Source organism: Chelonia mydas, chromosome 16 (genome assembly GCF_015237465.2).
Source record: "Chelonia mydas isolate rCheMyd1 chromosome 16, rCheMyd1.pri.v2, whole genome shotgun sequence".
NCBI classification, from domain to species: Eukaryota; Metazoa; Chordata; order Testudines; family Cheloniidae; genus Chelonia; species Chelonia mydas.
The window spans coordinates 18982283-19007593 of NC_057857.1; the positions used below are offsets into that span (position 1 = coordinate 18982283).

Sequence of the window (25311 nt, forward strand, 5' to 3'; positions counted from 1 at the left end):
TAAACAAACAGACCCCACTCGAGCTATTTCCACTGGAGCAGAATATATATGCTAGGAGTAGGTAAAAATGCATTCCCAATATGTAGGGGCTTGGGGGTGGATAAATCTTTATAGGGATGGTTTTGATAAGTCACCTCACTTTGTGTAACCAAGCACATTCCAAGAGCAAAAGTCAATCACACAGTCAACACATTGGAGACCCAGAGGTGTCTGGGACTGTGGGATTCGGGGGGGGGGGGGGGCAGGTTTTTCAAGGCAGATACAAAAGGTGACCTCACAGACCTGTTTATTCACCTGTTCACTTGCCAAACTTGGAGCTGCTCACACTGCACCTGCAAAAATGCAGGTTGCATCCACTGCCCTGGTGAAAATGCATCCTCTCCATCTGCACCTGGACAATTGAACAGACCTCCTCTCCCGGACTGGCCTGTCAGAAAGGCAGGCAAACCTGTCTGCTCTCACAAAACCCCGCAGTTACCTGCCTTGATAGGTGGCTAGCCACAGGGTTACCCGATCCAGATACACACTTGTGCATGCACAACACAGGCTCTGGGAGGTGCAGGGGTTGAGTGCACATTTTTGTGGGTTCATCTGTTGTGCCCGTATTTGAATACTGCCCCCCTCTCTCCCCACCAGTCCCCAGGTTTTGCAGCCTGGCTATCAATGACTTTCCCCACAGACCTCGTGTGTGTGTGTGTGTGCGGGGGTGGGTGGGTTACTCTCTCCCACCCCCCGAATAGTGGACACAACTTCTGCTCTAGCAGCACCCAGCTCTTGCCCCCCCCCCCCCGTCTCCCCAGCAGCATGCAGCCTCAAGTCCCCCTCTTGCTGCCCAGGGGCAAACACACTTCCCCAGAGTTTCCTACCCTTCCACCAGCCCCAGCCCCCTCCTGGAGCCCGGGGGCAGAATGCCCTGGGCTGGGACGCGGGCAGGGCATCCCACGGGTGGCGGGGGGGGGGGACCCCAACCCCGCTTGGGGGTGAGCAGCGCAGGGATCCCTCCGCGTGCGCGCACACACACACAAAACTTCCAGCAGCCTGGGAAACTTCCCGACGCCAAGGAGTTTCCCCTGCCCAGCCTCCCCCTGAGCGCAGGGGCTTACAGGGAGCAGCTCCCCAAATCGATCCCGCCCCCACCTGCTCCTCTGCAGCGCAGGGGCCGGCTCCCCGTTGCCCCTTGGCAGGGCGCTTCGGCTGGCTGGGTTGAGCCCGGGGCACCTGGGCGGAAGGATCAGGGGCGGGGGGGGAGGAAGAAAAGGGCGGAGAGCGCGGCGCGGAGCCGCCTCCTTCTCCTCGCTGGGGGATTTGCAGCCGGAGGTTGCACGGGGCGCCGCGGCTCTCTGCGTCTCTCGGGGGCACCGGGCATTTCTCCCTGGGAGCGGATTCCTTTTCCCGCCTGAGTTTGGGGGTGCTTTTTTGGGGGGGAGGGGAGGATCCTGCATGCCCGCCGGCTGGCTGGGGGCGCCCCGGGATCGATGTGGCTCTGAAAAGGGGGGGCCAGGACCAGCGCAAAGAGAGACGCCCGTGTGGAGCTCGAAGAGAAGGAATGCAGCAGCTTCTGGTGCAGAGCCTCCTGCTGTCGCTGCTGCCCGCGCTGAGCCGAGGTAGGGGCCAGGGCTGGGCCTGGGGGAAAGGGAGAGGCTGGGACGGGGGGGGCGTCTGTGGCCGCCAGAGAGTTGATGCTCCGGAGCAGAAGTTAAGTGGCGCCCCGGCCGGGAGCTGGAGCTGGGCTCCGGCGTGTCCCAGCACAGTCCTGCCTCCCCTCGCAGGCGAAGTGGAAACTTTCTCGCCCGTGTCTTTCCCTTCTTCCCCCGCTGACTGGAGAAGAGGAGAGAGCTCCTTGCTGGGGGGGTCCTAGCGGGGGAGAGGCCGGGGCTCACGCTAAGGCAGGTGAAACCCTTTGCAAAGTGAAAGAAGGGCTGACGGGCAGCGGCTCAGCCCAGAGCAGGCTGAAGGGGAAGAGACTGTGGCTTGAAAAGTTCTGCTCTTATCAGGGAAACGAGCAATCCGGAGTGAAATCGCTCTGGGGGTGTGTGTGTGTTCCTTTGCCGTCTGCTACCAACTGCCCTCCAAGAGGGAATCTCTCCTCTCCACTCCCCTCTGATTTTAAAAGATCACAACCCACCTGAGAGGGTGTGTGGCTGGCATAGCTTCAGGGCGGGGAATCCAGTGTGTTTAACCCCCTCGCTTTTAAACCAGTCCGTGGGGAGAGCTGATCCTGCCTCACAAGGTGGCAGACCTTCAGCCCTCAACCAAATCCAAGGCGGAGAAGACCCAAACCCAACCCAACCCAAGCCCGTGGGGGGGGGGGGGGGGCTAGCTTTGCTAACCGATCTCAGGATAGCAATGGGGTGTGGTGTGGGGGGGCTTTTTGGTATGAATTCTTTTTTCTCAGCAGTGGAATATTTCATGTTGCAAAGCTCAGAGAGAAGGTCTTTCCCTTGTGCTCTTTTCAAGCTCAGGCCGGAGACTGGCTTTTATTTTTTTGAAAGCCTGGTTCATTCGTTGTTTCCTGTTTCTCGAATCGACGTCAGATTTCTTGTTCTCTCAGCCCCTTTCCTCGCAAGTTTTGGGGCGGATGTCAGAGGCCGTTTTGTTTCGGCACAGGGCAGTAACCTGTGGGGAAACCATCAAATGGAAACTCGTGCAGCGATTCTTTTTTAGTCTAAAAGGCCTAAACTGAAAGATGCATAAGCTTCGCCAAGGGGAGAGAAATGAGTAGGAAGATGCTTTCAGAAAAAAAAAAAAATTCTCCTGAACATGCAGAAATAACCTCCGCTTGCAAATGTAGCGCTTCGATCCTGCCTTTCTCCTCACAACACTGGGAAAAAAATAAAGATTTGTGAAGCGCTTTTGAAAAGCGCTCTGCAAGAGTATAAATGCAGGAGTGGCACCTACTCACCCGAGTAGTCTCCCTTACTGCCTGGGGCCTGCTAACGCGGAGTAAGTGCTACTCCGGGAAGAGGCAGCAGAAGCTGGCCCTTAGTGTTTTTGGCTCAAACAGATGCGAGCTGTGACATAGGGGGTTGGATTCTGCCACCCTGACTCCCACTGAAACCAGTGCGACTGATGCAAGCAAGGGAGCTGACCAGGAGACGCCGTGTTGGTGTATAAGAGAGAAAAAGGGGTCCATGCTCAGCCAGCCTGTATAGCCACCTCTCGTGTGTGTAAAAAGGGATGCCTAGCTGCATCTGTCCTGAAAGCAACGATTTTTAAACAGGAGAGAGACTGAGGTTTCTCTCCTGGAGCTTTTGGACCAGGGAGCGTAGGACTGAGCAATGCTCTGTGCCTTAAGGAGTGTAGGGTTCCCCGGCGTACTTCAGAGTTATGATACAAAGTCAGAAGTCTTACTCATAGTAAGGGTGTCATCACAGCCTTCCGGGAAAAAAGCCCCGTTTAGGTAACGTTTGCGCTGTCTGGTTTCACTTCACTTTGCATAACTGAGGAGAGACCCAGGCTGGCTTAATTCCCTCCTCCCCAGAGAAAGCAGGCCGCAGTGTGTTGGCATGGTAGGAGGTAGGGGGGCTGTTAGTTGACTCAATCAGATCTTCCAGGCAGCAGGTATTGAGTATCAAGGGGGATACAGGATTGAGAGCTGCCCTACAGTAAATAATGTAACAAGAGGTGTCTTTAACGTTTTACAATGGGTAGCTCTGATTTCCCCCTTTGTTAGGAATCAGGGAAGGCTCTGCTCTGCAGCTGTTGCATTTTCCCACGAGCAAGGAGGGGAGTGTGTGTCTGTGGCTTTACAACTCTCTGTTCTCCCTCTGTAGGACAGTCTGTAGCCACTTTTTGTCCTTTTTTTTTTTTATCATGAATATCTGAACAGCCAGACAATTCAGCAATAGTTTCAGGAGCGTTTTCTGTAGTCAGGAGAGTAGCAGTATGGGGGGGCGGTGTGGAGGGGGGGGAAAGAAACCCAGCTAGGTGGCTGAGAACAAGGATGGGAGCCTGCCCTGAAATCTGAACTTAAAGTTTGCAGATAACTTTGCCTTGTGAAAGCAGCCCAGGGTGCTCTGTGACTGCTTTTCTTTAAAAGCTCGGTGGCAGCCCCCTTTCCCCTGTAAGCTGTTCTAGAGAATTGCTAGCACGTCACCATATGTTTGGTGGCATTCCATTGTACACTGCCATTTGCATATTGGAAACAACTTGTGTCATGGGCAGCCTTCATTCCACTAATGTCCCATGCCACTGCAGTGGCTCCTCTGCTGGTTTTTATTGGTTAAGAGTCCTATCTGCAATTATTATTACTGAATTATTTTTATGCAGTGCTGTAGAGATGCTTGGGGCTTTGCAGACACACCAAACACCCAGGGATGCATTCTGCTTGAAGAGACCCTGGTGTAAATCTGAAGTAAAAAGAAAAGGAGTACTTGTCGCACCTTAGAGACTAACCAATTTATTTGAGCATAAGCTTTCGTGAGCTACAGCTCACTTCATCGGAAGCTTATGCTCAAATAAATTGGTTAGTCTCTAAGGTGCCACAAGTACTCCTTTTCTTTTTGTGAATACAGACTAACGCGGCTGTTACTCTTAAATCTGAAGTAACTCCATTGATTGATCTGAAGTTACTCTGGTTTAAGCCCAATGTGAGAGTCAATTTTGGCCAAGGGTCTCTGCCCTGAAAAATTTACAATCAATAGGCCAGATTGAGATGTAAAATCAGGAGTAATTCCAGGGGAACTGAGAACAGAATTTGGCCCAAAGGACCAGATCCTGAAATCCTTACCCTAGTAGCCTTCAATGGACTGCTCACTTAAATAAAGATTACTCCCATGAGTAATGATTACCGGTTTGTCTCCTTGGTTAGGTTTTTAGAATAGCCCATGTCACCCGAATCCTAAGGCCCTGACCAACTCCATACTTAGGCAGTGCTCCCATTGAGTTTCTTCAGAGTTTAACTGAATAAAGAATGCATGATTGAGTCCAAAATCCATCAAGTTTGCAAAAATTATCTTTTCAGGCCAGCTTTTCCCTGCATGAAAGACAAGACACTGGGCAAAGTTATGCCAGCCCCCTTTGAAATCACGTGCTGCCTAGAAACTGGTCACAGCTCCACCCGTTGCAATTAGCTATGCATTTTTATGTGTTTCATCATTTGAAGACATCTTCTACTGAGAGCCCATCGCCTCCAGAGGTTTAGCAGAGCTAGCGTCTCTGTGAGCCTGCTGTTATAGACTAATATGCAGGCTCTTCTTACCATGGACCTGCCACTCACCTACAAGTGAAGTATAAGACCACCTCTCATAGACTTGAGTAAGAGAAGGCCTTCAATCAGCAAAAGACTCAGTTTGTTCTCTCTGGGGATTAGGCTAATAGATGTGTCGAAGGCCTGGTTTACACTACAGAGTTAGGTCAACGCAAGGCAACTTACTTAGACCTAACTATGGAAGTGTCTATGCTAACATTTCACTCCTGCTGACAGAACTGCCTTGCCACGCCGATTTAATAACTCCACTTCCACGAGTGGCATAGCGTCAGGGTTGATGTAGTTGGGTGGACACAGCATCAGTGTAGACATTACATTGCTTACGTCGACTGTTACTGGCCTTCAGAAGCTGTCCCACAATGCCCCACACTGACAGTTCACTTGAGACAAGCACTCCTGCTGAGGACGCACACTGCTGACACAAGGAACAAAGCATCAACACGCACAATGTAATTATTGAGGTGTCTGTATGCCAACAGTCGATGTAATTTTGTAGACATGGCCTAACTCCTGGTTAATTCTCATCTTCTGTTTGCAGGTTTACGATGTACACAGCCTGCCGAATCCTGCTTGAATGGGGGAAAGTGTGAAACTTACTCCAATGGGACTGGGGTATGCCTGTAAGTATAAAAGAGAACTGAGCCAATGAGTTTCCTTTATCGAGATGAACACATTGCCATCAAGTTGACTTTGCTTTGAAGGACTGAATTCTAAAAGAGGAAAAGCATTTTCTTTATTTGAGGTGCAAGAGTAATTTGCAGCCATATTAGGTCCCAGTCCTACTTGCATAGGAGTCAGTGCAAGTCAGGCCTTTGGCCTCAGTGGAAGTGTGATGAAGCGTGGTGTCCTGGTTGGGGGAAAATACAAGACAGGGCCAAATGTGTCACCCTGTTGAAGGCAGTGGAGCAGGATTTAGTACCATCTGGACCAATAAGTAACTTCTAAGGGAGATTCTTGATAGCCTTATTCAGTTTTTTTAAATTCATTCCAGGACAAGCTCCCGCTTCTGGCCCCAGAATCTTGTGCTTTGGAGACCAGCTGCTGGGCCTGTAAAAAGCATTAATGTCCACTGCAAAAAATTCAGCAAGCATTTTAAGAGTATCCTATTATTTATCCTACCTTTTGGCCAGAGATCACGCTCAGTGACAACCCAATGACATAGATTCATAGATTCCAAGGCCAGAAGGGACCACTCTGATCACCTAATCCGACAACCTATACAGCAAACCCATGGATCTTCTCAAAAATAAGTCCTAGAGCAGATCTTTTAGAAAAACATCCAATCTTGATCTAAAAATTGCCAGTGATGGAGACCCTTGACAAATTATTCCAGTGGTTAATTATCTTCACAGCTAAAAATTTACATCTTATTTCTAAATCTGAATTTTTCTAGCTTCAACTTCCAGCCATTGGATTGTGTTATACCTTTCTCTGCTAGATTGAAGAGCTCATTATTAATAAATATTTGTTCCCCATATAGGTACTTACAGACTGTAATCAAGTCATCCCTTAACCTTCTCTTTGTTAGAGGTTGAGTTCCTTGAGTCTGTTGCTATAAGGCATGTTTTCCAATTCTTTAATCCTTCTCCTGCTTCTTCTCTGAACTGCCTCCAATTTATCAACATGATTCTTGAATTGTGGATACTGTAATGTCAATTTACAATAGAGCGTGATCTTCCTAACATCGTGACTCTGATTCTGCTGCCACTGAAATAAACAGACATTTAGGTATCCATTGATTTCAGTGGATGTGACAAGGGCCACCATCTCCCATTAGAGTCAATGGGGGTTGAAGGTGGTTGTGGCCAGGCTCTCAGCTATGGCACATCAGCATAACTCCATTGAAGTCAGTGGAGTCGATGTTCACCAGCCAAGGATATGGCCCATGCTGTGTTGCATGATTAGGCTCATAAGAATGCGTGGTTCACTCGGTAAGAGGGAGGCACCTTTTGCCTGCAAGATAGTTTTATGTGACGGTTCTCTGACCGGCCTTCTCCAATCCTGGATCATGGAGCCAACTGATGTGTAAAATGTTGGGATTCCCTGAAGGACTCACTAACTGACCCACCACTGCGATGAGTGATTCACTCCAACCTTCCAAGGAATAATAACCAAAGAGAAATGAATAAGATTCCAGTCTTTTATTTTTTTTTTCCGCTGTTACATAAACAAAATCTGGATGGGTTTGTTTTCCAGCCAGCCTCCCCCATCCACCTGTTAAGCGTGTGCGAGGTCAGGGCTAGCCAAGAAGACAGTCTTGTCCGTTCCAGACTTCCAGTTCAGAGCTCCCCTCTGCAGAGGGACCTGAAGGCATTGCCATTCAACAGTTGGCATGGAAATCTTCCTCAACAACGTTCGGTGGGGAGGGGGAAGATCAGGTTTGCGTGTTTGCTTCAGTTGGGTTATTCTGCCCAGTTTGTCATCTCCTGCCCCCATCCCTTCCATCCAAACCACCCCCCCCCCTTGGAAAAAAAAATCAGCAAATTAATCAGGCACATGAACAATTTAATGGACAAAAGTTGGGTCCCTTTGTGAGCTGCTAATGAATGCACGCCACTTTTTTTTTTTTTTTTTTGCAGAAGCCCTTACCAACGCTTGACGCTCTAAATCTTGTTTTCTTTCATTCAAAGAGCGACAGCTGGGATTCGGTCGAAATTCGGCAGCTATTGTTGAGGGAGGCAGATTAATGCTGTGTGACTAATCATGTATGGCTTCCCCGAATGCATAACTCTTTCCATCCCCCACCCCAACCCTACACCCCTCCTTTTCCTTGTGGTCGGTCGGTCGGTCTGTCTGTCTGTCTGTCTTTCTTTCTCTTAAATTCCAACTCCCTGCAACTCCCCCGATTTACATTGCATGTGCAGATGGCAGTGGAATCTAATTAGATCTGATGTGTGCAAGCTCTATTAAAAGGAGGAAAAGCCTCCAAAGTATCTGTCTTTTTTAAGAGAAAAAGAGAGATTTTGATATCTTTGAAGAATTTCTTTGCTGGCAGCCGCAAGTGACTTATCTTCTTAACCATGAATACAGAGCTGCTTGCGAATGTGTGAGCTGTTTTTTGCAGAAAACTAAGGTTTCGGTAGCCATTAATATTGAATGCTGTCTGTGTAGGTTGAACTTTTAATGGATGATGATTTCGGGAAGGCAAATTTAGTAGGGACTGTGACGTTGGATGAGATGTAACTTCCAAGGTAGCTGATGGGGTTAGCAAGATCTTATTTTTCAGACTTCTCTAAGTATCTCTTTACTAGGAGTTTTGCTTCCAAGCCCCTTAAACAAAGCAAAGTTAAGAGCACAGATAGCAGAAGTGGAAAAAGTTAGCACCTCCCATTGGCGCCTGAATGAAACATACCATTTTGGCTTGAGGCCACATCTCAGTTTGGCCTGGCACTTAACACAGTTTGGCCATAAAGCCCCTTTGTGCTTCCCCCACAAATCCAATTAGAAAGTGGAGTGAAATAAATAGTGGAGGAGGGAGAAGCTACTCCAGTGGAGAAGTATCTCTGCATTTGTTGTGGATACTCATTACAGCAGAGAGATAACTGAGTTACTTGAAGGTGACTTTGGTTTCAGAGTTATCAATGTATAAGCCCTTTTATGGAAAGCAAATCACTGGGGTGAAATGATGAGCTTTCACTTACTTTTATTATTTTACAGCTACATTTCCTAAAACTCCTGGTCCTTTATCTGAATGTCTCCTTGCCAGTCCGTCTGTGTACATAGAGCTTTAATTGAATGAAGAGGCCTGGGCATTTGAACAGCTAGAGGTTTTGCAGCAGAAGTGGCCTAATTAAATTGCCTTTAGAGTTCCTATATGCAGTGTAGTTGTAGCTGTGTTGGTCCCGGGACATTAAAGAGTCAAAGTGGGGGAGGTAATATCTTTTATTGGACCAACTTCTGTTGGCGAGAGAGACAAGCTTTCAAGCTTATACAGATCTCTTCTGTGGGTTTCGGAGTTTGTTTCCCAGACCTGAAGAAAAACTCTGTGTGAGCTCGAAAGCTTGTCTCTCTCACCAGCAGAAGTTGGTCCAATAACAGATAATACCTCACCCACCTTGTCTCTTTCAAGTTCCAATGCAGGAACAATATGATCTTGCAAACGGCTAGAAAAATGATTGTGATATTTCATCTAACGGGATCTTGTGAGGAACTTAACTCAAGGTAAAAGTAACCCAACACCAAACTCTTGCCCTCGATCTATAACATTAAAAAGCCTGGTTTGCAAAAGCTTGTACCAGCAGACGGTGATGCTAGCCACTGACTGCAACAGCACTGACAAGTGTGGTTTTGTGGTGTGTGTTAACTGTGGCTTTAAGGAATAGGCTTTCATTTGAATCAAGCATGTTCCCAGATCAGATGAAAAGATTTTTCTGAGGATCACTTTGACTTGCGGTGATAGGTCCTAATTAAACATTGGTACAGTTATATTTTGGACTGGTACCATCGCAAATGAATAGGACTGATCTAAGATTGTTGTGACATGAATTTTATTCCCAGCGAGCCCCCATTCCACTAGTTAAAAGCGGATGGTTTGGGAGGGGGCTGAATTACGAACTCAGTCCCACCTGTGTTTCATCACTGAAAGCAGTGGGTTACGCCAACGTGCTGAGAATCTGGCCCTGTGTAGCAAAGCAGCTGTTAAGGCGAAGGAACAGGTTAAATCTAACCACTAGGTTTGCAGTGAGGAAAAGGTCAGTTTGCTAAAGTACTTCCTTTGTTTATGAATCTCTGCAGCCTTATGGCTCAACTTCTGGATATAGGACCTGATCCAAAGGCCGTGGAGGTCAATGAAAAAACTGCAGTGGCCAATGGATCTGACCCGTAGGAGTTGGGGAATATTTGTTTAAACCTCGATTTTAAAAAGCAAGAGATTATTATTTTAGATTAAAATAATTTTGTGGCGACAACCAGAAAGCTCCAGCGACAGTCTTCATTCTGCAGTCCTTTGTGGCCTCTGAGTTATTCAACTGCTCGGTCATTGTTATCTCATTTTAAAGGACGGATGTTTCCTTCTGGTTTGATATTTCTCATGTGCTTTAGCCCAACGTTATTTCCATGAAATAATAACAAAGAAAAAACGTCGCCTCCATGCTGGACAGGAAGAGGGTGGAGTGTGAAACAATCAACCAGAGGAAACTCTTAAAGGAACAGTCTCATGGTGATTCAGCCACGTTGAGACTCCTGGGTGGTCATTTCAAGTCTGATCTCATGTTTTCGGAAGGAACATGGTTGGAGCCTGGAGACTTGGTGGAAGAGGGGAGATTAAAAATACAAAAGTACCAGCATCCCCTGTTGCAGCTTCCAGTGGAGGAGAATCTTGGTCCAGATCCTCAGCTGGCATAAATCAGCAGTGCCCCTGGGGTCAGCAGAGCTTCATCCATTCACACCAGCCGAGGATCTGGCCCCTTATGTTATTTCATGCTGGTTTATAGGGATTTTTTAATATATTACTTTTCCCCCACCCATTCCAATGTGGCTTCTATTCTCAAAGAGTCAGCAGAGGGATTGGAAGAGTGATTTCATGGCTGAAATTTACATATAGCTTTTGTCACATGCTCAGTGCAAGAATCTGGTTGCAGTGCCCTGCCGCCTCCCTGCTAAACATCATTAATAGGAAGTTTTTCAGAACAGGGGTTTGGGGGGCTCATTCTCCAGTGCCTTTTGCCTGGTGCCTGTGCAAAGTGTTTCCTCATTGAAATCAGCGGAGTTACGCTGATGAACTGAGAGTCTGGCCTTGGTGAAATCCCTCGTTACCACCTTCAGCTGATTGAGATTCCGCCTCCACAAAAACACATTGAGTTATTCCAATCCCTTGGCCAAGGGCTTGGGAACAGAAGGAGCATAATCATTAATGCAGCGACTGATCACTCTGTTTTCCTTAAATGCCATGAGAGACTCTGAACAAGACTTAGAAGAAAGAAGAGCCTTAGAACTTGTGGGATCCTGTTTACTGAACACCCTGTACTCATGATGGCAGGTGTAGCTACACAGCTTGTAGGATCTGGCCGTATGTTATGTGGTTTTTTTTTTTTTTTTCCCTTCATTGCTTGAACTTGCCCTGTCAGAACTATCTGACCTCAAAGGGCTAGAATTGTAGCTGGTGTGAATTGTCATAACTACGTTAACTTCAATGGAGCTCTGCTGATTTCCGCCAGCTGAGGATCTGGCCCAAAGGCTGTTATAGTTTATTGTATATTGCATTAGATGGTTCCACTTTTCCCCCACCTTCTTTGCCCCTCTATTTGTAGGACATTAGAAACCAACAATTTGGCAGTTAAAGGACTGAATAACATACATCAGCAAGCAATTAGCAAGTTTTAAACTAACATCCTTTGTAAATTAACTTTCTCTTTCCAGACCTGGAGGTGCCCTGACCCTCACTTTGCTCATGTTCATAGACGTGCTGACTGGTAATGTGTATGTATGTGAGTGGAATGTGAAATTTATAGAGCATAAACATATTTAACCAACTAGTAGCCTCAGGGTGCAATTACTGTAGGCCGGTGTACGTGTGGTCATTATGGTGAGTTCCCATGGCTAAGCCATCTCCAGGGTATGGGTACAGTTTTTCAGGGCCATAAATCAAGTCTGTGGGGGTAGAGGAGCCTGCATTTACTTGCAGGATCCTACATCAACATCTTCCCAAAGCAAAGTAGACTTTTGATGGGAAGGGTGGTTGGCTTAGATGCTAGATAGGAATCCATCCACCTGTCTGAGGGCCATATCCAGACAGGTGATGAGCAGTTCCCACTCACCTTGGTGGGATTTGTGGATGCTCAGCATCTCTTGGGATTGGACACTGAACGAGGCCTCTGACCCAGAAGGAGGGGGTTTCGGCCTGTAACTGGCACCAAGGGACCAGCCTGGCACACCAGATCGGGGAACTGCAAAGGGCACCTTTGTGCCACTCCCACATCCACCAAACAAAGCCTGTTTGTGTCAGGCCTAGGCACTGAAGCGATCTAAGTGCATAGTGGAAAACAAGAGTCCAGTGCAAATTCCAGACTAATGGAGCCTTCCTTTCAAATGGCACCTCTTGCTCTTCATCACACTGGGCACCATTAGGAGATGGCTGTTTATCCCTCTGTGCCTAGAAGGGGGTGTACTTCCCCACCCCACACCCTGTGGTAAACGCCTGCGGGTGGTACCTGCCCAGTTTTTAATGGCGCTCGCTCTACTTTCTGGCCTGTTGAGCAGTAACAACTTGAGTTGTGTTTGGTGTCGGAAGAATTATGCTGAGACTTTTAGGATCTGTTCATGTCTGCTCCTGGCCACTGGAGTTGAACCACAGGCTCTGTGATTCCTCCATGTAATTCTGCTCCTGTTGCCACATCGAAACACGGGGCAGTTTCGTTTCTCTGGAAGTGTGGGTATTTGGAGACCTCTGCACGGTTCAGTGCAGTGCTGCAGTGCCATAACCGCCAGGAGGTAAATGGTTTACTTGGCTGTAGCTAAACTAACACAGAGCTTTGGCAGTCGGCGTCCTGCGTCCCCGGAGCAGGTGTGCAGAGCTGAAGCCGAACGCAGGAAGTCAATGGAATGGCATTCCTGGAGTGTAATGGGCTGTCCAACAGCAGGAAGCTTTCAAGGGCTCAAATGGAAGGTCATGGGATGTAAACTTTTGCGTTTTCAGGGCAAAAAAGGAAAAGCTGAGCCGCTCATTCCAATGGGCTGTGTGGGCAAGGGTGTCAAAGCATGGCCACGCAAATGCCAACTGCTGCAGTTCTTAGCCTCGGGAGGACTTTGCTTGAATATGGGCTGCATATGTCAGCCTTTTCAGGAGCAAGCCCTGTAGTGTATTCCTTATTTACAGGCACAAAGCTTTGTGAGCCATAAGGTAGACGGGAGAGTGACTGCGCGACACGGTGAAATGGACAGCCAGAACTGTCAGCAGGATAACTAGGTGTGGGGGGAGGTGACAAATTCTCTTCTCTCGGGGTAAATACACCCCTGTGCAGCCCCAGGGCCATGTGCTCCTACCCATGTTTGGAGTCGGTAAACGGGGCAACTGTAATACCATGTGCTGGCTGTCCGCATATCACTGCAGCAGTTGCACTGATGTAATTGAGGAGAATTTGGCCCTCGGTGTTGAAAGCTCGTCCATTGTACTTTCAATGCTGAGGGCCACATACTGCTCCGTTACACTGGTGTAAATCCGGAAACGGCTCCATTGTACATCCAGAGTAATTCCATTGGAGCCAGCTGAGAACAGAATCTGGCCTTAAGAGCCAAATTCTCCCCTGATCTGCATCCCGCAAAATCCTCTGAAGTCAATGGGATGAATGGCAGGCGGATTGGGTGCACATTGGCTTTTATTCTAATTTAAAACCATCGAACCCTTGGGGAATTTGACAAATCTCAGCAGTCCCATTAACTGGACTGCTCTGCTTGTCGATGGTATTTGATGCTCGGCTGTCCCGCTTCACTACTGACAACTTTTGAAACACAGTCACTAAACATCCCTTTAGCAGTGATATTCAGGGCACCGTGTCTATTGGGTAAGAGCCTGATCCTGCGTGATACTCTGGCAGTGCTGTTAGAAGGATGGTATTATTACTATTTATTTATAAGTGTTGCGGCAGTGTCTAGGAGTCTGAGTAACAGGCGAGGACCCCATTGTGCTAGGCACTGTACAAACACAGAGCAAAGAGATGGCTCCAAACAGCTTACAATAACCCAAGTGACAGAAGTGTAGCGATTCTAGTTTGATGCTCGCTTATTAAGCTTTGCACTTGTTTGAATATGTTAGATTTTTTGCACACCGGGAATACCAGTGGTTCTCAACCTGCGGCCCAATTAGCACAGAGCTGCAGCCCATGTGACATCCTCAGGGCCATACAGGTAGCATTGGATGCGGCCCACATAACACGTTCTGGGCCGCATATGCAGCCCACAATGGCAAATAGGTTGAGAACCACTGGAATAGACCAATAAAAATGTGCATTTACTGTAAGTTCACTAAGGAAGGCCCGATGTGGTGCATAACATTAAAGATCTCCCTGAGGAAGGTCAGTTTAATATTAGCGCCTTCTCTGCAGGTCCAGGAGTTTGGTTTCCCATAGAACCATCATGTTGCAAAGAATTCTGCTCCCATGTTCTCACACACGAGGTTTGTGACTGTTTATTTAATTTCCAAGGAACGATACAGAGACAATAGGCTAGATTGTCAGCTATTGTTAATCAGCGTTGCTCCAGTGACTTCAGCTGAATTATTTCAGTTTACACCAGCTGGGGATTGGGGCCAAACAGGGAAATGTGTTGTTGTGGAGTTTATTTTCTCCATTTATGCTTCTCTGCCATCTTACAGACATCTGTACTCCGTGGCTCTTAGGATCAGAACTTGAAATCAGGCTGTCTTATCCGAGGATCAGATTCTCCTTTTGGCAAAACTGTTGTAATTCTGGTGTAATGCCAAAGAAGTCTGGAGTTATTCCAGATTTACAGTGGTGGAATTGAGATGAGAACCTGGCCTATAGTATGGAAGACAATGCGCAAAATAAAGGCTTGCTCCAAAGCCCACTTAAGTCAATGGGTATCTCTCCCATTCATAGCTGAGATGAGAGTCTGATTAGAGTGGGGTTTGTTCATTGGTACTGAATAGATTCATATCATAAATTGCCTTGGGAGGCTGTGGAATCTCCATCACTGGAAATTTTTAAGAGCAAGTTAGACAAACACCTGTCAGGGATGGTCTAGAATATATTTAGTTCTGCCATGAGTGCAGGAGACTGGGCTAGACAACTTCTTGAGGTCCCTTCCAGTTCTACCATTCTGTGATCATGAAAAACCACATGGATTAAGCCTGGCTATTCTTGGTTTAGAGGTTTCCAGTTTCAGCAGAAGCGAGGGAAATCCTGTGTAGATGTCCCTACCATCTCAGGCTTGTGTATCCAGAGGTGATGCTGTGTGCATGCTAAATACTTCCCTCCCACACCTCTAAACCACAGTGTTCAGGGTGAAGAATGGGGGCTCTGAAGCTTTCATTCTTGGCTCCCATTGAAGCTAATAGCAGAACTCCCATTAGCCTCCTGTGACGTGATTTTGGTGTCTGTGCAGCATTCTCTGGTAGATCTCGGTAAGACCATACCCAGGCCCCTCATCCCCCAGGCTACCTGCTCAATAGCCAATGGTGGTTTAAAATACCTGATCACTTATAGTTTTCTCTTTCAAGTACACCTCTTTGAAGCTTATAAGTAAGAGTATTCAGCGCTGTTTTAAACTGACCGTACGGATGAAGTACATAAATCTCTCTAAGGCAGTGGTTTTCAACCTGTGGTGCATGGACATCTGGGTGTCTGCAGCAGACTATGCCTAAGATTTCCAAAGGGGTCTGCACCGCCATTTGAAATTTTGTAAGGGGTCCGCAAATGAAAAAAAGGTTGAAACCCATCACTGTAAGGAGACGTGGGAAGAGTCATTCGGATGAACAACTTGGTTGGACCTTCCTTATGGAAACGACAGGAAACGAAAGAGCTGTTGAGAAGGTCAGGTTGGAGCGAATTAATTGCAGGGCTGCACTTTACAGAGTGGTGAAAAATTCTGCTGTGTATCAGAGCCAGCTATCTGCCTTGCAGGTACATCAGCAGAGCCCACAGCTCGGAAGTGCAGCAGTACATGGGATGGTGGAGGAGGTGGCGTTGGTGGGGTCCTGTCTGCCACGCTGGAGTTTTTCCTTTCATTAAAACTGTGCTTTAAGCCTGCTTTGATTGGGACATATATATAAAAATGCTATTTGTAAAACATTGTATATACTTTTTGTGAGCTATGTACATATGTGCATTATAGGCAGGATTTTCCAGAGCACTCGGCATTGGACTAACTATTGCAATGGAAGCGGTTAGCCCAACTCTGTCTCATTGACTGCAATGGGCACAGCGGGCTACCATCTAATCTTATCTCTATCAGCTGTAATAGATACACTCCCTAGCTATCTGCCTACCCATCATAAAATGGAAGTTGCATTCTTGAGTGGTTAGAAGGTTGGGCAGAAAGTCAGGGCTCCTGGTTTTATTGGGAAGTCCCTTAACCTCTCCGCGTCTATTTCCCACCCCCTGATGTTCCCTGTGCATTGAAAACTCTCCTTATATGATGCATAGAGCACTGTGCATCTCTTGCTAGGCACTTCTTGAAGCAGAAACACAGTGCAGTAGAATCTGTTTATACAGATGAAACAGGAGATACGGTGCCTACTCCCTGAGACTGTAGTGACAAGAATCCTATTGATGTGAATGGAAGAAGGATCAGGGTCATGGGTAAACAGTGCTTAGGATAAGTGTGTGGTTCCAGTGTAACTGAGGTGTCTGGGGGCACAGCCCAGTTCTGAATAGTTTTTCCTCCCCACCGCAGGAGGGGAAGAGTTCTGCTATAATGTGGCTGATGTGTATTAGATTATTTTCTAACTCCATCACTGTTCTAGGTGGTTTGGTTTGGTGTTTTTCATTAAAATCAAAAGTAACCAGAGTGGCTTTTAACTCAGCAGTCCTAACTCTGGCCCTGATTCAGCCAGGTAAGTGAGTACATGCCTAACTGATTGAAATTGGGAGGATTATTCACAGTTGTAATTAGATACAAGCCCATTTACTTTGCCAAATTAGGGCCTAATTGCTGGTGCCATTGGAGCAAGCAATGATTTGAACATTGAACCTAACGAGGGCAGAGTATTGTAATTTGTGACCGTTATTCCCCATACAAGAGTTAACATTTTGTTCTAGCTTTTATGCCATGATGTTCAGTCCTCAAGGCTGTCTGAAGTTAATATTGGCAACGTCAGTTAATCAATTAACATTTAGGCACTGGTTGAAAGCCCTCGTGAACCTTCAGCAAATGGGGGGCGGGGGGGTGGAGAGGGTTGGCGGGAAGGGAGCTGAAATTTAATGGGAAACTTTCATGCTCAGTCAAGTTGCAAAATTTATTTGCACATAAATCAGTTTCTTTTTAACAAGATTTTAACTTAATTCCCTTCCCAAAACTCTGGGAGGCTTAACGGTATTTAGATGTGAAATGGATTTGTAAGTGTTAAGGATGCCATAATTGCTCCCCTCTTTAATAGACTGTACGACTGCAGCACGTAAGGAAGGCTGGGAGGTTAGTCTGCTAAAGTGCTTTGATTTATGATGCCATGTTGCTGCTCTGACCTGGGGGAAAGAAACCAGTTTAATAAAGTTTAGATATTGCAATGTCTCACTATCCTGTCACCTAGGGCCTGATCCAAAGTCCGCTTAAGTTGATAGAAAGACTCTGGTTACCTTAATTTGGTTTTAGAACAGGCCTTACAGCTAACTCTGGGAAGCCGAAAAGGTTGCAGAGATGTAGCTGAAGGCAAGAATGGACCTGAAGAATCAGGCTGTATGTGAAAGTTTGATTCCAGTGCTGGGCCAGGAGCTGGAGTTTTTAAGCTCCTGCAGAACAGGAGAGTGTTTCATTCACAAGTGTCTTATTCTTTTGTGAATGGAGACTTGGCAGCCTGGAAGCCGAAAGCTCTTTGACAGATGGGTGGCATGTGGGCTCCAGGGGTGATCCTGCAAACCCTTACTGCCTGGAGTAGTCTCATGGAGCTGAACGGGATAGCTGCCATGGAGCAGGGGAACTGGGCCTCATTTTGTACAGCATCTTTCATAGTATCTTTACCCCCCAGATGCTCTCCGAGACATTGGAGGGCTGATCGTTCTTTCCCAGGCCCGCTGATCTCTGGCACAACAGCCTCTGATTTCTGAGCCATCAGCGCAGTCCAATCACCAAACCTCCATCCTACGGTATAATATTACAGGCGCCAGAATTAGTGGCATGATGCTTTGACTGTGTTTATGGGCCGTGCTGTGACCCTGAGAATGAAAGGCTAATCCATCAAGGCCCGCTCAGGCTGCAATATGGCTCTTCTTGTGTCCACCGAAGACGGTCCCCAGGAGGGATAACAAAAGAAGACTTCAGCATTTGTGCTGTTCACGCTGTCAGCCATCCTGAGTCCTGTGCCCTCCTGCCATGGTGGTCGTAATTAAAGGGGTTGTGCTAATGACATAGAATCTCTTCTAATGGTATTAATGCCTTGTAAGATCAAGAGCCAAAGTACTTTAAGGCTTCTTCTAGTGTTTGCTGCATAGAGCTATTGAACTTTGACTATGCACAGTTTCATTTTGTTTTTATAAGAACTGACTGTTTTAGATCTGGCAGGGGTTTGTGTGTGTGTCTATGCTTAAAATATCAATATTAGACACAAAGTAGATTTATGCAGATAGGCTACAGTTAAATAATGCGTGGGTGCCAGTGTTTTACGATATGTGGATAAGGCTCTTCCAAAGAGATGCAGTGCTAGTTAAACAGTGCAATAGCTTCACTTGGGGCATGCGGACGCATGTGTTTATGGGTAACAGGCAGGCCCAGTACTGTAATATTTCGTCATGAGGACGATGCAGGTAAAGATAGGAATAGCTCTGTTCTGCAGTTCTGCTGGCGTCCGTCAGCCTCAAAACTCTGGTGTCCTCTCCCTGTCTGAACATTCAGGCGAGAAAGTGGTTAGTTTGGTTGGCTAGAGAGGAAAAGGATAGTGACAGTTGCTGGATGGGGGAATGACCGACCCTGCAATGGAATGACCCTGGAGGAAAGAGAAGAGGGGAAAGAAAACCCAACCTCTCCCTGGCCCCTAGCTGCTATTAAAATGTTAGACACAGGCCTCAAAGTCAAAAGGCAAGGCGACAGACGGCCCTTTCACCGTGCCTGCTGTTCTTAATAAAAGGTGGGTTTCTAAGGAACACTGCAGAAGAATGTGGGATAGCGGCCTGAGGGCAGAGGCTCCCCTGTTGTCTGCTTTCAGTCAATAAGGCTTCATGTTGACACAGGGATTTTTGCAGGCGAAAGGTGTAGAAGGCTGCATTGTGTAGAAGGCTTCCCCCTCACTGGCTGTTTCCTTGGTTAAACTTAACAACCAAAATATCAGGCTCAAAGGAAATATTTGTCTGCTCAAATGTATTTTTTAATCTCAGACTTTGGAGAGGGGGAATTTTGTTGCCAAAAAACTATTTTAAGGGATTTTTTTATTACTTAAGCTACAGAGGGGTTGTGTATTTTTTATGGGAAGACACAAGTTAGATCCATCGCTATTCCTTTCTTTCTCTTTCATTCTTGCTGTCTGTTTCTTCCTCTTTTCGGTCTCATTTGTTTCACCATAGTGCAACTAGTGAAATACTTTAGGTTAGTATTTTCAAAAGCATCCAAGTGACTGAGGAGCTGAGATCCCACTAACTTTCAATGGGATTTTGGCCTCTTAAGTCATTTATGAGCTTTTCAAAATCCTATCCTCATTCTCAAAAAGAAAAGGAGGACTTGTGGCACCTTAGAGACTAACAAATTTATTTGAGCATAAGCTTTCGTGAGCTACAGCCCACTTCATCGATGCATGTAGTGGAAAATACGGTGGGGAGATTTCCCCTCACCCCACTGTTCCTCGCATGTTCTTGTCAACTGCTGGAAATGGCCCATCTTGATTATCACTACAAAAGGTTTCCCCCGCCCTCCCACTCTCCTGCTGGTGATAGCTCACCTTACCTGATCACTCTCCTTACAGTGTGTATGGTAACACCCATTCTTTCATGTTCTCTGTGTATATAAAATCTCCCCACTGTATTTTCCACTGCATGCATCCGATTAAGTGAGCTGTAGCTCATGAAAGCTTATGCTCAAATAAATTGGTTAGTCTCTAAGGTGCCACAAGTACTCCTTTTCTTCTTTCAGATACATACTAACACGGCTGCTACTCTGAAACCTGTCCTCATTCTGTTTATAAATCAGGGCTGAATATAGGTTGTTTAACTCTTGGTATCTTCAGACTTTAATCTTGGGTTTTATTTCCAAGATTAGTAATGTAGATATATGGATCGAATGTGTTGCTTGTGGGACTTTCCCATATATGGAGATAAGGTAGTTTAAATGATTAGCCAAAACATGAATGAGGTGATTTTTGAGAAAGAAATGAAGTACTGGTAAGTCTTATTCATCCTTTAGTGACATGATGGGTTCACTGGTACTGAAGTTTATGCCAAAATTTCACGGTTTATCAAATGTAATTCTGGCCTAATACCACATGGTTAAGGCAGAGGTACATTTACTCACACGATGCAGCGTTCTTACTGTAAGTCAACAAAAGAGCTTTAACTTTGCTGTGAAAGTGGTACTGAAAGATGGCACCGTAGGCCAAAAAAAGTCACATCCTATACTCTCCAATGACACCAGCATTTCCAAGGTTAATGATTTCTATAGCGGTCTTTATTTTAAAAAAAAAAAAAAAAAAAAAAAAAAGTCAAATATGTCATCGTTTCCCCCCCCCCCCCCCCAAATTTTGACAAGGTAAATTTTTTAATTTTATTTTGAACATCAAAAAATTAAGTGAAAATTCTCATAAAAAATGTTCGGACGAATTTCTAATGAAGTTTCATTGCAAAATCCAAATTGGGAAAAGGTCAAACCCATGTTCATTTGCAGCTAACATGCAAAGTGCAGTGGACGTGGACTCAGTTGATGTAGAAGGCTTGTGTGGATTGGATTCCCAAGGGGTACATCGAAGTTAGACCACCTGCAATCAAATTGTGGGTTTGATTCTGTAAGCTCTACTCACGCTAGCTGTCCTTACTCAAGAATGTGACACAATGGGGACAACCTGCATGAGTAGGAGGCCTTAGATCCTTATGAACTAACCCACAGAGTGTTCTATACCCTTGCTCTTTGGACAGCCCAGTGGACCTGTTGGAATTAATGCATGACTCTGCATTAAGCCTGGATTCTGTTTTTCAGGGATGAGACTGCTTTAGAAGTATCGGTTACATTTGAAGTGCCAGAAATGTTTTGTTTCAGATAATGTCTGGGAGTAAAGGATCCCTGAGGAAATTAATTTAACCTTCAATTAAACATAGCCAGGGAATTCTCTAGGCCTTCGATCAACAAGGGCAGAGTGCAGATGGATCTGAAAGTACTTTGTGGTAAGAGATGGCTGGTCCCTCAGCTAGTGTAAATCAGCATTGCGCCACGGCCACAGAGCTATGCTGGTCTACACCAGCTGAAGAGGTGGCGTTGAAAACGAATGCAAAAATCAACAGGAAAAAGTTAGCAGCCTGGATTCTGAGGGTGGGAATTAAATGATTTTTCTTTTAGCCTCCTCATTTCTCATCCTACATTTTTCTTGTGAATGAATCTCTGGGATTCATCATCCCATTGAAAGGCAGTTACTTCCGTGTAGCTATTTACCATCATTGATGAATAGTCCGGGCTGTTTCACTTCGTGATGGGATTATATTGTGTTTCATTACAATGGGGACTTTGATTCCAAAATTGTCCAGATATTTCTGCCAACAAAACAATACAAGATTTGCCCCCTCCCTGCTAGAAAGAGCAGCAGCTTGAGTTCCTGTACTTCCCTCAACCACCCCTCCCCTCTCACACAAGCATTTCCAGCTTTGGGGAATTCCTTTTGTTGTCTTTCAGATAAAAACCTACTTCTTAAAATCTCACTTAGATGGCTTGGGCTAGGTATAAAAAACATGGAAGACTTTGGATTGCAATTTGATTTTTTTTTTTTTTTTTAAATTAAGCAAAGATTGCAGATGCAGCTGCCTGCTATATTAACCGTATGTCACTCATAATAACCTGTTGCTTACCCACCCACTGTTCCTTTCTAGCCGGTGTCCTGGGGTGTTCAATAAACTCAGGTGTGGACAGGAGTTTAAAGCAAGAGATGTCAAGAGTAACAAGAAGGGTTTCTTCAGGTATGTTGGCAACAAGAAGAAAGCCAAGGAAAGTGTGGGCCCCTTACTGAATGAGGGAGGCAACCTAGTGACAGAGGATGTGGAAAAAGCTAATGTACTCAATGCTTTTTTTGCCTCTGTTTTCACTAACAAGGTCAGCTCCCAGACTGCTGCGCTGGGCATCACAAAATGGGGAAGAGATGGCCAGCCCTCTGTAGAGATAGAGGTGGTTAGGGACTATTTAGAAAAGCTGGACGTGCACAAGTCCATGGGGCCGGACGAATTGCATCCGAGAGTGCTGAAGGAATTGGCGGCTGTGATTGCAGAGCCCTTGGCCATTATCTTTGAAAACTCGTGGCGAACGGGGGAAGTCCCGGATGACTGGAAAAAGGCTAATGTAGTGCCCATCTTTAAAAAAGGGAAGAAGGAGGATCCTGGGAACTACAGGCCAGTCAGCCTCACCTCAGTCCCTGGAAAAATCATGGAGCAGGTCCTCAAAGAATCAATCCTGAAGCACTTAGAGGAGAGGAAAGTGATCAGGAACAGTCAGCATGGATTCACCAAGGGAAGGTCATGCCTGACTAATCTAATCGCCTTTTATGATGAGATTACTGGTTCTGTGGATGAAGGGAAAGCAGTGGATGTTGGACCTGATGCTGATAGGAACAAATCTTTGCCCTTGTGTTTTATCCAAGATGTGCCGGGTGTGTGAGCGCTGAACTCCTTCCTCAAACCCAGTTGCAACAAGAAGCGGATGAAGGACAGACAAGCCTGCACAGTTCTCCATGGGGTGTAGAGCAGGGCAGAGTAATTGTATTGGCTTTCAGAGTAGCAGCCGTGTTAGTCTCAAATAAATTGGTTAGTCTCTATGGTGCCACAAGTACTCCTTTTCTTTTTGTATTGGCTTTGCTTTGACCATCCTCCTTTTCATTTGGGGAATGAATTTGTAGTGTTTTGTGTACCTTCCTCTGAAGCAGCTGGTTATGGCCACAGTCTGAGGCAGGGTGCTGAGCTAGATGGGCGGCTGGCCTGGTGCAGTCTGCCAGGGTGAGCAGCCCTCAGTGGTGAAAGAACAGGTTAAGGACTATTTAGAAAAGCTGGACGTGCACAAGCCCCTGGGGCCGGATCTAATGCATCCGAGGGTGCTGAGGGAATTGGCTGCTACAGGCTGGGGACTGACTGGCTAAGCTGCAGTTCTGCAGAAAAGGACCTGGGGATTACAGTGAACGAGAGGCTGGATATGAGTCAGCAGTGTGCCCTTGTTGCCAAGAAGGCTAATGGCATATTGGGCTGCATTAGTAGGAGCATTGCCAGCAGATTGAGGGAAGTGATTATTCCCCTCTATTCGGCACTGGTGAGGCCACATCTGGATTATTGCATCCAGTTTTGGGCCCCCCACTACAGAAACGATGTGGACAAATTGGAGAGTCCCCAGCGAAGGCAATGAAAATGATTAGGGGGCTGGGGCACATGACTTATGAGGAGAGGCTGAGGGAACTGGGCTTATTTAGTCTGCAGAAGAGAAGAGTGAGGGGGGATTTGATAGCAGCCTTCAACTACCCGAAGGGGGGTTCCAAAGAGGATGGAGCTCGGCTGTTCTCAGTGGTGGCAGATGACAGAACAAGGAGCAATGGTCTCAAGTTGCAGTGAGGGAGGTCTAGGTTGGATATCAGGAAACACTATTTCACTAGGAGGGTGATGAAGCACTAGAATGGGTTACCTAGGGAGGTGGTGGAATCTCCATCCTTAAAGATTTTTTTTTTTTTTCAGGCCTGGCTTGACAAAACCGTGGCAGGGATGATTTAGTTGGGGATTGGCCCTGCTTTGAGCAGGGGGTTGGACTAGATGACCCCCTGAGGTCCCTTCCAGCCCCAATCTTCTATGCTCCTGCTTCATGACCCAGCCTTCTGGCCAGGTCACTAAACAGGCCTCCCCTTCTGGGGTAAAAAAGTCTCACTGGACTCGCTGTTTGGGTATCATCTCCAATTCCAGATTATGCCACTTCCCTAGTGGTGGGCAGGGAAACTGGGGCCACCCACTACTCCAGGTTCCAGCTCAAGGACCCTCAAATCAGCAGCCATGGGCTGCACCATCTCAAATCTTGCTGCTGTTTTCCTGGGCCCTTCCTACTCCAGCCCCATCAGGCTTCTGCTCCACCACCCTTGTTTCAGGGCAAGGAGCCAAGGGCTTCTACTCTCTCCCTGGGTCTCCTCCTTTGCCTCTCTAAGCCCAGAGAATGACTGCAGGCTTCCATGTTGCAACCCTCTTTCTGCTGCATACTTCCTGGCTTTATACCAGCCCCGCCTGGTCCTGCCCAGCTGGGTGCTATCCTCAGTCAGTACTTGCTCATCCAGCCTAGTTCTCCCACAGGTGTGGCTTCTCCAGTTACTTAACCCCCTCTAAGTCTTTTCTGGGATCCTCTGGGGTGAACACCCCGTCAGAGGTGGGAATCTCTGCTTGCTTAGGACAGGACCCCCCCAAACGCATTTCATGAAAACCACTGAACGCCCCTCAGAGGCTAACGGCTTTTAGCCGAGAGAAAGCATAAACTCTGTAGCTAGCTGGGTGGGATCTGAACCAGGGACCCAGGAGTGAAAGGCCCTGTATCCCATTACCCTCTGCTCTCCTCTCCCCAATTATTCTTCTTAATGCACTTTGTTCTTTAAGTGGTCGTTGAAAGTCTTCACTGCGTCTAAAAGTGTCCAGCATCCAGGTGTGTGTTGGAAAGCCATGAACTGGCTTCTAACTCTTGATCCTCCTCTTTTGCCACCTCGCTTACCCCCCCCCCCCCCCCATTACTTCTCTCTTGCTCTCCTGGGAACCCATTGTGACTGCTATGAAACATTCAACTTCTTAACGGGTGCATATGCCAGAAACCACAGTGAGAAACTGCAGGTGTAGTTTCAAAGTAACCTGATCCTAAACCCCCCCATGCCATCCTCATTATTAGGAAGAGCCTTAAGCTCTGCAGAGGAGAGATTGGCTTGAACAGACGTCTTGTGGGTTTTAGTTTTGTTTTTTAAAGAGGCAGGTGTTTGGAAGTAACTCACGTCTCGTTTGAACACAGCAGTGGGTGTTCTGGTGATTTTCCCCCCTGCCCCCCCAACAATGATCCACTTTCAGCCCACCGGGGGGGTTTGAAGGTGCTCCTGTGTGCTTGGCGTTGGAAAAGCACAAACAACCAGAGGGCGGGGAAAATCTGAAAGGGAGCAAGGTTTAAAAACAAAGGCTTCCTCTAATGCGAATGCTCACACGCACACAACCTCCTGGAAGCAGAAGGTGGTGATGAGACAGGCAGGTGTTCTGCCGAAGGCTCCCTGGGGAGTGTAGAGCCGGTCTGGTTAAGACTTTGATCATTCTGATGTTGAGAAAACT

The 25311-nt window shown here is 46.8% G+C and overlaps 1 protein-coding gene across 1 annotated transcript in view; it reads left to right on the forward strand.

The window, feature by feature from the left end:
* Positions 1 to 1309: 1309 nt before the first annotated feature.
* Positions 1310 to 25311, forward strand: part of NOTCH1 (notch receptor 1) — a 79509-nt gene continuing 55507 nt past the window's right edge. The window contains 2 exon segments of the mRNA XM_007060998.4: positions 1310 to 1604; positions 5748 to 5829. Coding sequence (XP_007061060.2) covers positions 1547 to 1604; positions 5748 to 5829 — 140 coding nt within the window. The 5' untranslated portion in view covers positions 1310 to 1546.